Source organism: Quercus lobata, chromosome 3 (genome assembly GCF_001633185.2).
Source record: "Quercus lobata isolate SW786 chromosome 3, ValleyOak3.0 Primary Assembly, whole genome shotgun sequence".
Lineage (NCBI taxonomy): Eukaryota > Viridiplantae > Streptophyta > Magnoliopsida > Fagales > Fagaceae > Quercus > Quercus lobata.
This window is the reverse complement of record NC_044906.1, coordinates 13214695-13226790: the sequence shown is the minus strand read 5'-3', so window position 1 is coordinate 13226790 and position 12096 is coordinate 13214695. Positions and strand designations below refer to the sequence as shown.

Genomic DNA, 12096 nt, shown 5'->3' with positions numbered 1-12096 from the left:
CCCAAACACAAAACTCAAAACCTAAATTTTCTTATACTTTTTAAGAAAATAAACAAAAACCTCAGATCCAAAACCAAACCACCTCCTCGAAACTATCAAACCCAAACGAAATCAACCTTAGACCTGACAACAAAACCACCTCCTCTCTTAGCCGACGAGGTAGAGAAGGTGAATGACTTTCGGCCATGGCTAGGATTGACTCAACGAGAGTGAGAGAGGAAAAGAGGATGGTTGGGATTGGGCTATGTGAGAGAGGATGGGATTGTGTGGGTTTAATTTTAATTTTATTTTTTGGATTTGTGTGTGCCTAATTTTGTGTTTGTTTTCTAAGCAAAAAGAAAAAGAAAATAAAGGAAAATGTTTTTCTTGTACTTAAATCTAGGTTGGTGTTCTTGTTATTTTTGTTCAAGATATATTTATATCTTAATTTAGGTAATTTTTTGTTTTTAATATTTTTATTTAGTTAAAATTGATAAATTAATTTTTTTAAATTTAGATGCTAACATGGTATTTTTTTAATACCAAATAAAAATTTTATTATTATTTTAATGGCCATGTCTGTATTTAGTGTGCTAACAGTACACTCTGTCTGCCACGTAGACAATTTCCGTTAGTGAGATGACGTTAGAGACTAAAATAAAACGTGTTCTTCATTTTAGGAATTAAAAGTGGTAAAATAAAAAATGAGGGACAAAAGTGGGAATTTGGTGAAAATATAGGGACGAAAATAGTATTTTCGCCTTTTTTATTTTAAAAAAAAAAAAAAAAAACATGGGGTTAGTTTTGATTGTGTACACAGGGTAGTGGGAAGTTTTATAGAACATGAGGTAGTTGTATAAACATGGGTAGGTTTTTAAATTTTTTTTTTTATCAATTTACGATTTTAACCTCATTTTAATGTTTTAGGAATAAGGATAAGTTAATTAAATTTTTTTTTAATAATGATTCATTCTCTTAATATATATCAGCCTCATCCCATGCACTTTGCGCCTGCAATGAGACTTTTTTTTTTTTGTAGTTTTTATTTTTTTTTAGGAACTTAGGGTAGTTTTTTTAGAACATGGGTTTTTTTTTTTTAATTTTTTTATAGGAAGGTAGTTTTTTTTATCCAAAAAAAAAAAACATGGGGGTAGTTTTGGTTGTGTACATAGGGTAGTGGGAAGTTTTATAGAACATAGGGTAGTTTTATAAACATGGGTAGGTTTTTTTTAAAATTTTTTTTTAATCAATTTACGATTTTAACCTCATTTTTATGTTTTAGGAAAAAGAATAAGTTAATTAAATGAGGGGTATTTTTGGAAAAAAAAAAAGACAATAACTAACTTTTTGAATCCTCTCAATATATATATATATATATATATATATTGCTTAAATGTATAATCAACTTTATCAAATTCATTTATCAAAAAAAAAAAAAACTTTATGCAATTCATTTAAAAGTAACGATATTAAAACAAATGAATAACTGCTATAAAAATTACATTTGTATAGTCATAATTTTTATATTTAGAAAGACTTTAAATTAAATTTAACAGTACCAAAGTGGACTAAAATGCTATGTTAATGTGGATCAATAAAAGTGTAGCAATAATAAATGTTATGCTTAAACTTTTAGATATTACGAGTTTGAGATTTATATATTTTTCTTAATAAATTTGGATTAGAATAGGTGTTTTTCAACCTAAACATATCTTCTCCAACTATGTAAATGCACAAAAAATGGATCAAAATGGACCAAAATGGTCTAAATAGACCGAATTGGACTAAATGGAACAAAATGGACCGAAAGAACAGAATAAGACCGAATGAACCGAATATGAACATTATAGACAGAATAGGACTGTAGGGGATGCAATTGGACCAAAGTGGACATAAAAGGACCAATATGGAACATGACTGAAGTGGACAAAATGGACCAAATAGAACCAAAGTGCACAAAATAGACCAAATGGCCCAAATGGGACTAAAGTAGACTGAAGTGGACAGAATGGACCGAATAGGACTAAATTGAACCAAAGTGAACAGAATGGACTGAATAGGATCAAAGTGAACAGAATGGATCAAATAAAACCAATATGGACTGAATAGGACCAAAGTGGACAAAAAGGTCTGAAGTCGACAGAATATGACCAATAAAGACTAAATAGGATTAAAGTGGAATGAATAAGACCGAATGGACCGAAAAGGATCGTATGGACCAAATTGAACCAAAGAGGATAGAATGGACCGAATAAGACTTTTGAATATTTATCATTTTTAGGGCTCATATTTCTAATTTCTAACGCATATATTCTTTGTATTTTTTAACTCAAAATTAAATATTTTAGCTCAAATATAATAATCTTTGCACTTGGGGCAATAACGCAGTCCGTGAGGTTCTAACCGAGACACGTCTATTGCTGGTTGAAAACTATTTCCAGCTCAAATATAATAAAATTTATACTTTCAACCCAAAAATTAAGGAAAAAGAAGAATTTTTGAGCTTTACTTGAAAATGCAACCGACAAAAAAAAGAAAAAGAAAAAAAAAGAAGAATCAATTTAAGGCCCAATTAGTATAAAATAGACTGAAGGGGACTGAAATTGACCGAACTGGACCGAGTGGACCAAATAGGACCAAAATAGACCAAATGGGACTGAAGTAGACCTAACTAGAATGATTAAAAATTGTTTAATTTTTAGGGAGAACAAATTATTTTCAAAAAATTTTGGAGAAAAAAATTATACATTATAATACTAAACAAAATAATTATTTATTTTTATGCATTGCGTGAGTCTGCAACTAGTTAAAACTAAAAATTAAGGAAGGAAATTGTAATTGTTAAATTAATAACGGCATTCACAAACAATACCCTCTAGAACCTTTCAAAAATGCAAAAAGTCAAGTCATTTCTAGATAGAGGAACCAATTAACCTGTCCAACAAAGAGAGGCATCCACCAAAAACACACTTCAGTAAATTTTAAGCCGAGTACATGAATTCAAAGAGAATGTGGAGTTTAGTTACCAAAAGAATTTGAATGAGTAAGGAGTTTAACCGTATATAAAAAAAATTATTAAATAAATAAGAAACAGATAGAAAATTCAAGTCATTTCTAATAAGAAGAAATGACTTGAGAAAGGCATCCAATGAAGAGACGCATCCACTAAAATTGAGTACATGGGTTCAAAGAAGGAGTTGAATCGTATATAAACAAAATTTACTAAATAAATAGGGAATATAAAAAATGTATTAACATAATTTAGCCAAACAAGCTATATATAGCATTATATTAGCCTATTATAACTCCCATAAAGGTACATATCCAGTAGTTATTTACTTGGATAGAAACTTTTCCTCAACATTGATTAGTCAAAAGATTAGTCAAAAGAAGACCATAAAAATATTAAGGAAAAAATAATAAATCTATAAACAAAATTTAGCCGAACGAACCATAATAGGATTTTATTAACTTATTATAAGCTCACAAAGATACACATAACTGTGATTTATTTAAGCAGACACTCTCCTTAGCATTGATTATTTATGAGAGGAGTCTTGCAACCTTACAAAAAGCAAGAACTAAGTGTCGCATGATACAGTTTCGACACAGTTACATTAGATTTTTCATCTAAGCTATAGCCCTCCTCTGAGAAGAAGATCTAGAGGGTCTTAGTAGAGTGTTCCCTTGTCGCTCCATATTAACTTTCAGTTCTGAAACATCTTCTTGGCGAAGTTGGAAAGCGTTGGCTAGTACGTCTGCTGGAATGGCCCTGAGGACAGAGGTTCGTCCTGCAAGAGGAGAAATTTGGGCCCTGTCGTTTGTCTTGAAGGCCACCCACTCGAAGCCCTCACTACTAGCTCGTTTCACCACAGCAAAGTTTTGTGGCACGGTTAAGATCTGTTCTTGTTGAAGCTCATCATCAAACACAGTCTGACCAAAGTCATCAACCACTTGAACCTGGGCACGACCCCTTAATACATAGATCACGCTATGTGCATTCCGGTTCCAATGGGGAGCATAAATAGCATCCTGCATATATATGTTAATTTCTAATTTCAATTTCATTTTGTTTGTAATGGAGTAGTACTCATATTGCTCTAAATTAATTAAATCTTAATATCAAAAAAGGAAAATATATTTGTTAAGTTAATCATAGCATTGGTAAGCATTAAAGCACTAGCATTAGGTGTGTTAAATACTAAATATTTAACATTTAATACAACAAACATGAAAAAATCATGGTGTGTCAAATGCCTAAAGTGACGTTCTAAATATAAAAAATGTTCTAAATATAGAAGTGCACTATGAGATATGTTATAAATATTTGTGCATTTTTTATTCAAAATTTCTCTCTTCTATGAAAATTGGAGACTATACAAACTTTCTCTCTTCTTTTACCCTTGGGAACAAAAAATAAATAAATAAATAAAATAAAAATTAAAATGAATAATAAAATAATATTTAAATAAAATGATAAAAGAAAAGTAAATGTGACGTAGGATATTTTGTAAAGTAATATGTTTAATGATGTATTAAAATAATTTTTTTTTTCCTTTTTTTTTTTTTTTTCTTTTAAGAACAATCGATGCTAATGCTCTTACCTTCTTAAGCATTCCAAACTCAGCACTGAGTTGGAGCCAACGGAGGACCGGGAGATTGTGGCTGTTAAGGGTACTGATTCGACCGGCTTGGGGGTTGTAAATATCGGCCCGTGAAGGGTCATGGATGTTCTCCCTGAGCCTCAAGGTGCATAGGGTCTCCTCAATGCCATTGTAACCTCCACATCCACGTCCAACTCGTAGGCTTTCACGTCGTTCCCTCTCTTGCTCTCGCTCTCCTTCTTCTCTCTCTTGCTCACTCTCCTCGCGTCCACGTCCATGTCCACCTCGGCGGCTCTCACGTTGTTCCCTCTCATCTTCTCTCTCCTGCTCTCTCTCTTGTCTTTCCAATCGCTCGCGCTCCTCACGTGACCTTGGTGGCCTGGCCACTTGAAGCCTACCCTTCACTCTCACTATGTTGCTCCTGTGCTCTTGTAAGCCTTGAAGGTTTCTAATGGTGTCCTCATTCACGTTGAAAACTTCAGCCAAATCCTTAGCACGGAAGCCACTGAAGAGATTGTTGCCCTGTCCCTGTTGCTGACCATGCCTGCCACCCTCGCGACGGCCTTGGCCTTGTTCTTGCTGGTGGCGTCGCGATCCTCGCGGGCTTCGACCTTGTTGCTGAAATTCATCTTCTGGGTTTCCGGCAAGGTAGAAGTGCTACATATATATATATACACAAAGCCAACCATGATATGCATAGTCAGTTTTATACAGTTGGATTGTTATTATTAATTGGAATTAATATTTGGATTTCTAATTAGTTCTTACTCTAGGATTCTGATCAAGCTGGTTGGCTTGGTTGTTAATGTCAAGGAGAGAAAGTGCGACAACCTCGGACTCGCCATCATTGTACAGCCAATGGGTTACTCCGGCTGGGAATGCTATGATGTCACCCTGTCGGAAGTTTCGGATCTTCTGGTGCTGGTCTCGATCCTGGGACCTACGATCCTGTCCTTGCTGCTGTTCTTGAGATTCTTGGTATGTGTTGGGGCAGCCAGGAAATACAGCACCAAAGATACCATAACCTGTTTTACATTACACAAATTAATTTATAGTTTGCACATGCACATGCATGTGCACAGAACCATTTTTAATTTAAATTCAGTGTTGCTTAGACTTTTTTTCTTTTCTTTCTTTCTTTTTGAATATAACTATTTAGAGCACTCAGTGTTTGTATTAATAGAAAAAAGTAATATATTTTAGCCACAAAACCTAAAATTTACACACACCAATTCATGCAAAGTTATATAAAAATACATGGTTTTTAGTGTAATTTAGACTTACAATAATGTTTTGCAGCTACTTTTTTAATCTTTCTAATCCTTTGTACTAATGAGATAAAGTAGGATGATTATTGTGTATAAAAAAAAAAAAGATAAATAAGTAAATAAAAAAATAAAAAAAATTAATATTTTAATTAAATATAGTATAAAATAGGTAATTCATAGAAGAATGTTTTGAAATATGTATATAAAAGAAATTAAAAAAAAAAAAAGGTTATTACGTCAGAAATTGCATGAGCTCTCTTATGTATGTATATATACCTCTCTGAATGTACATGAGTTGAGGAGCATTGGTATACTGAGGCAAGAGAAGGCCATTAGGCTCAATGGTACGGCGAACGACGGCCACTCCGACGCACCGGAACTGCTCGTCGTTGGGGTCCCAAGACTCGATCACACCGGCTTCCGCCTCGATGCGGTTGTTGGGTTCAAGGGCATCCAGACTGTCCAGTTGGCACTGGTTGAACTCTTGTTGTTGCTGCCACTGTCTATGAGCTAGGCATCCGTTGATGAAGAGAACAAGAAAGCACAGAGAAGTATAGAGCAAGATAGGCTTAGCCATGGTTGGTTTTTTTGTGAGGTGGTAGTTTAGTAGTGAAGCGGCAACTCGGAGATGCTGGTATTTATAGGAGAGAAATGTTGGTAAGGGACAGACACGTATGTATGACATGCAAATATGCAATGCCATTCTTCACTTTGCATGGCTTATCAACCCCTGCTGTTTTACACCTCAATATGCTTGTTAAGGCAGGTGTCTCTGGCTGACTCCGCGAAAGAGACAAACACTTGTTCTCTCTCTGCGACTGTGCAGTGAGTGCTGGAAACAAGATTAATATTCAGTGACATTAGTGAGAATATGAGTATTTTTATAATCACAAATTATTTCACAATCTTTTGGTTAAAAAAATTTTAACGTAATATATTATGAATGGTTAACTATCAATTAAATATAGTTTTTCACTATTTTTTCATCACCACTCTGTTATATCATAGTTGTGGCAAGAAATTATGAAAAAATTTGTGATTTTAGATTTTTTCGTTACAATAGTAATTATTAGCTTCTACTATTTTATTTTAGGTAAAAATGCAAAACTGACCCTCTAAGTTTCATCTTTTTTCATTTCAATCCTTTAACTTTCAGTTTTGTCAATTCAGTCTTCTAACTTTCAATTTTTGTCAATTCAAGGCTCCATTACTGCTTCTGTTACTGTTGCTGTTAAACCCACTAAACAACACCGTTTTGCATGTGTTTTTTTTTTTTTTTTTTTTAAATTCGGAATTAAAAGAAAAATCTGGAAAAAAAGAAAAAAAGAAAGAAGAAAACATTAAGGGGAACAACCCCCTTCCCCTGAATCAAAACAAAACAAAGTGGGTTTAATTCAAATCCCTAACTTTGAGAGAGAGAGTGAGCCGATTTGAGAGAGAGAGAGAGACTGAGTTCGCCCCTGCTCGCTGTGTGAACCTCACCGCCCCTGCTCGCCGTGTGAACAAACCACCACCACCCTCGCTGCTCTACCTTGACTGAATCGGTGATGGGTGTGCTCTGCCTTGCCTTACCGTAGCTCCTCCTTGTCTATCCTCCGCTTCTTTCCCAGCCACTTTGCAGGTATATTTTTGCAGCTTAATGACTATATTTTTGGTGGTGGCAGGTTGGGTCGTGGGTTTGTTTGATTAATGGGTTGTAGGAGGTGGCTATGGCTTGGCTTTGTTGGGTTGATTTTCTATTGATTTGTGTTTGATATGTTTGGTAACTTGGTTTGATACTAGATTTGGTTTGGCTAATTTGGGTTTGATGTTTAGTTTGTGTTTGATATTTGATTTATGCTTGAACAATTGGGTTTTGATAAGAAAAAATGTTGAACTAGGGAGGAGGAGAGAGCTTCAAAGAGACTGTGAATTGAATTTCCCTTAATGTTTTCTTTTTTCTTTTTTCTTTTTTTTTTCTAGATTTTTCTTTTAATTCCAAATTAACAAAAAAAAAAAAAAAAAAAAAAAAAAAAAACGGTGTCGTCTAGTGGATTTAACGGCAACAGTAATAGAAGCAATAACAAAACCTTAAATTGACAAAAATTGAAAGTTAAAGGACTGAATTGACAAAATGTGAAAATTAAAGGGTCAGTTTTGCATTTGTGCCTTTATTTTATATTAAGTTTTTCTTTTTTTCTTTTTTCTATATATTCAATTTTGACATTAGTGATTGGCTTGTATACTTATTACATGGAGGTATTTTTATAAATTGCTTGGGGTTTTTTTTTTTTTTTTTACGGTATACATTATACAGTTTATTGTTTACATTTTCTTCAAAGAATATATATAACTAAATTATAAAATTTAAATTTAGATTCTTAAGGTGTGACTAATTCGTGAGGAAACTATTCACAATTGTTGTATATTTTAAGAGAAAATTTGTTTAAGATTTAGATGTTACTACTCAATATAGAAGTTGACTATAAACAATGAATTTTTGAGTGATGGTTTAACTGTGTAAACAAAAAAAAAGGCTAGAGTTCAAAATCCTTTTAGTATCAAGAAAGAATGTAGAGCACAATTTTGTGGAGTTATAGCTTCTTCTTTTTTTAAAAGAACTTCACTATATTTAGTTTGGCCCCGAAAAACATTCTTCACTCAGCCACTAAATGCATGTAGGTAGCACACATTTACACTTTTTTTTTACTGAGTGTACATGCACACACGGTAACTAAATCCTTTAACTATTATGGAAGTTAGTCAAGTAGTAATCTATAAATGGAGGCCTCTTTATTCATGGTTTCCCTAAATACTACCGTGGCAAATAAACAGTCCAAAAACATTCCAAAACTAAGTGGTGCATGAGTGCTTCATGGTTTTAGTTTTTATAGTTATATAATTACATGGAGGATTAACACTTGGCTGTAAGTGATGCCCATATATGTTATATTAAAGTCTCAATTGGAGTTTTCCCAAGATAGTTTAATCCAAAGATAAAAAGCCCTTGCCATAACAGGCTTTACCTTTTGAATTATCTCAAGTATGTGCCTATTCCAAATTGTAGTACTTCAATGGCCAAAGAGTTGCTAATCTATAGTTTATGGGAAGAGCTTAAATAGGATGTGCGGCTAAGTGAAGAAGTTGCATGCATTTAGCCAGCACCAACCAGCCCAATGTCTTGCACAGCATATCATCATCATCAACAGCCCAGCACTGCCTTACACTCAAGCCACCAAGCCCACATACAAAGTAATCACTAACCAAGCCATCACGCTATGCACTAACACGTAGGGTCAGCACCACCTACTGTTGCCCATCATTAGCAAACCGTCTCTGCCCACCATGGCCCTCCTCTGCCATGGCCTTGGGGCATCATGTGGAGCAAGGTGCCTCCACATGCTGCCCCTCATCACGCTCATCAATCCGCATCCAGCAAGGAGACCGGGCTTGTCTCCCTCAAAGAGCACTTAGGAGCTTCACTAGATAGGCATGAGGAGCCATTGGTGTCTTGAGAAAACATTGAGCCATGTGACTGGCCTGATGTTGTCCAAGCACTCCAATTCCTCATGCCATCATCGGCAACTTGTAAAGCTCCTAACACCGTGGTTGGTTCAGTTCGTTCTCTGATGCCGTTTCGGTATTCATTCAAAACGAAACCAATCTAGCCCAAACGAAAACGAAAGCCCTTCCGGACTCTTCTCTGTATGGTCCTTATCAAGCTCTTTCCTCTTCTAATCCTTTGCTCCAAGCCTCATTCACAGGTATAGCCATCCGTAAAGGCATAAACGGTGAGTGCAATTTTTTTTTTTAAATCATCTTTTGTGGAAATTTCTTATACTGTAATTATTGATGATTTGAATCTCATATTTTGGGATAAATCTACTGTTTGGGGTTTTGATTGTAATGTGATTTGGATTTGCAATTGTTACCCAATTGGGTGTTGGATTTGTAATTTTGTGAAGTAACTTGTGGCTGGTGAGTCATTATATAAAGCATGGCTCATGGTATGTTTTTTATTGCATATGAAGTGTTTGTTTAAATGCTTCTTAGGCCACAACTTACCAAATCCTTGTCCAACTTTTTGAGACAGCCAAATCCTTATTTTGCAGTGCTATAAGATTTTTTTTTTTTTTTTTTTTTGAGTGAAGTATTTACTGTTTTGCAGTGAATCTATTATTGATTTAGTAGTTTCCATTTATTTAAAGCCTTAGTACTTGTGAGAGTATTACTGGAATTCGCAAGTAAATTTACGTAGCTTATCAGCACTTTCAAGGATGTATTGTCTTATGGAAATGCATCTGTTGTACTGAAATTGCACCTCCTCCCTTTGGAAAGGAGGCAATGCTTAGCTTTTGTTTCTTTATTGATTTTTTTTATAAATTTGTTATGAAGTTCTTTTATTATTTTTCTTTGGAGCTATATTTCAGGTAAATGTCTGTTTCTTTTCTTTTGTTTATCAACCACTTGGTCTTTTTTACTACGTATATGCAAGTATGTTCTACAATCAAATGTCAAATTGATGGTTCCTTGGTGAAATTATACTTTTCAGAGAGTGTTGGTTCCAAGCGTTGGATGCTTACTTTTACTCTTATTATTTTTGGTTTATTACCAGAGAGGCCTTGTTGAGGCCCATGGGCGGAGCCATGTTGAAGGGTGGGGGGGCCATGGCCCCCCCAAAAGTTTGAAATTTTTTTAAATATATATCTAATTATTTTAATGTTTTAAAAATTTAATCTACAAAAATAAGAGTTGGCCCCCCCTAAGTATTTGAATTAGTCCAATGATGCTTTAAAAAAAATAATTTGTCTAATAGTTATAGAGACAACTTTATTTTTCGCAATTCTATTTTTTATTATAAACACATGAAATGTCTCTTTAGTTGCCACATAATGGGTCAAAGCAAAATAGCTTCAAATATGTTTAGAGCCTAATTTGTTCCTCCAAGTTTTGGATCATTCTTGTTTTTGAAAATTACATTAGTTCAATTGAATAATTTTACTTACATTAGTATAAAATTTGATAATTTTTATAGAAAATGAAACTTTTTAAGAATTTCAATATGAAAATTGTGAAAATGTACTTTATTAATTTTATGAAAGATAGCCATCAAACATAATTTTGATTGAAAATATTAAGCTCTTTTTCTGTTAGGTGTGTGTATATATATAACTTATCAAATAAAAAAGTGTGTATATAATAAAAAAAGCATGTGTATTTATGTGTGTGTATGAGGTTGTCTTGATAAATATATTAGTGTTGTAACTTCGCCTCCCCAAACAAAAATTCCTAGCTCCGCCCTTGTTGAGGCCCATGCTGATGATGGTTTACTAGAAATATTTGGCCTAAAGCAAGGGTGGCATGCATCTTTTGTTATGTTTGAACTCATCTCTGCCAAACACATTGCTCAGGTGCAGTATCAAACTCAAAATTCTTATTGTTTTATGCTATCGTGTAAAGTTCTGACTACTCAAGTGCTAACATGCAGCCTTGTGTAAACTCGAAATTCTTATTCGACATTTGTGGAAATTAAGCGGGTCCGTTTTCAGTTTGCTATGATCAGCGGAGAGTGATATTGGTGCCTTGTGTTCCATTTAGGTATAGCTGGGATTCATGTAAAGCAGGCTAATTACCTGAGGGCTTGTATGATAAATTACATTTCTGTGCATCAGTAACAGTGTATTTGTTGTTTTATCAAAATCAATTGTTACTCAAAATCATAAGTTGATGGAATTTATTGTCCTTATGTCAATTAAAATTACATTATTTCACTTTTATTTTTGTCATTCCTATTTGGATTGAGTTTTATGCCTCCTTTGTTATATAATGTTGTGAAGTGCTGCTTATCTTTGTGGCATGAATATTTTGCAGCAGACGTTGCAGCATGAATATTTTGTAGCAGAAGATGCAGATGAATAGCAAAACTTGGATAACCTAGTTGGAGTGGTTCCTTTATGTCATTGTGATGCATATGATAATTAGCCTGTAACAAACATTGTTTTTAAGGATGATATTTGAATAATAAAGCATTTAGATTATTTCCAAAATCTTCCCCCCCCCCCCACCCCAATGTCTAGTACAAATTCTTGTGACTTCAAAATACATATGCAATGTGAATTTGTAAATTCTTGTAATTTCAAAATACTTAATGTAATGTGAGTTTGTATCTTCATTGCTGACTATTATTAACTTTATTTTTAAGAATTCTTGGATTTGGTTATCAGGTTAATTACGTAATTCCTTTGGTCATGACTATGAAGCAAGAC

At 33.9% G+C, this 12096-nt stretch overlaps 1 protein-coding gene and 1 non-coding gene across 2 annotated transcripts; one reads left to right on the top strand and one right to left on the bottom strand.

Moving 5' to 3' along the window:
• The first annotated feature begins 2340 nt into the window (after positions 1-2340).
• On the top strand, positions 2341-2494 carry LOC115983080. The gene has a single exon (XR_004089881.1). It is a non-coding gene; the product is annotated as a U4 spliceosomal RNA (small nuclear RNA).
• Positions 2495-3426: 932 nt separating this feature from the next.
• LOC115978919 (11S globulin seed storage protein Jug r 4-like) lies at positions 3427-6432 on the bottom strand. Its single transcript, XM_031100833.1, has 4 exons — positions 6128-6432; positions 5352-5608; positions 4584-5240; positions 3427-4011 (listed from the first exon to the last, which is right to left on the bottom strand). The coding sequence occupies exons 1-4, from the start codon at positions 6426-6428 to the stop codon at positions 3610-3612; spliced, it is 1617 nt and encodes a 538-aa protein (XP_030956693.1). The 5' UTR covers positions 6429-6432; the 3' UTR covers positions 3427-3609.
• Positions 6433-12096: the final 5664 nt, after the last annotated feature.

Coding starts and splice junctions, on each gene's coding strand:
- LOC115978919 (XM_031100833.1), bottom strand. CDS start 6,428: ATGGCTAAGCCTATCTTGCTCTATACTTCTCTGTGCTTTCTTGTTCTC. Junction 5,241..5,351: donor AGCTTGATCAGAATCCTAGA/GTAAGAACTAAT, acceptor ATATATATGTAG/CACTTCTACCTTGCCGGAAA. Junction 4,012..4,583: donor AGTTTGGAATGCTTAAGAAG/GTAAGAGCATTA, acceptor ATATATATGCAG/GATGCTATTTATGCTCCCCA.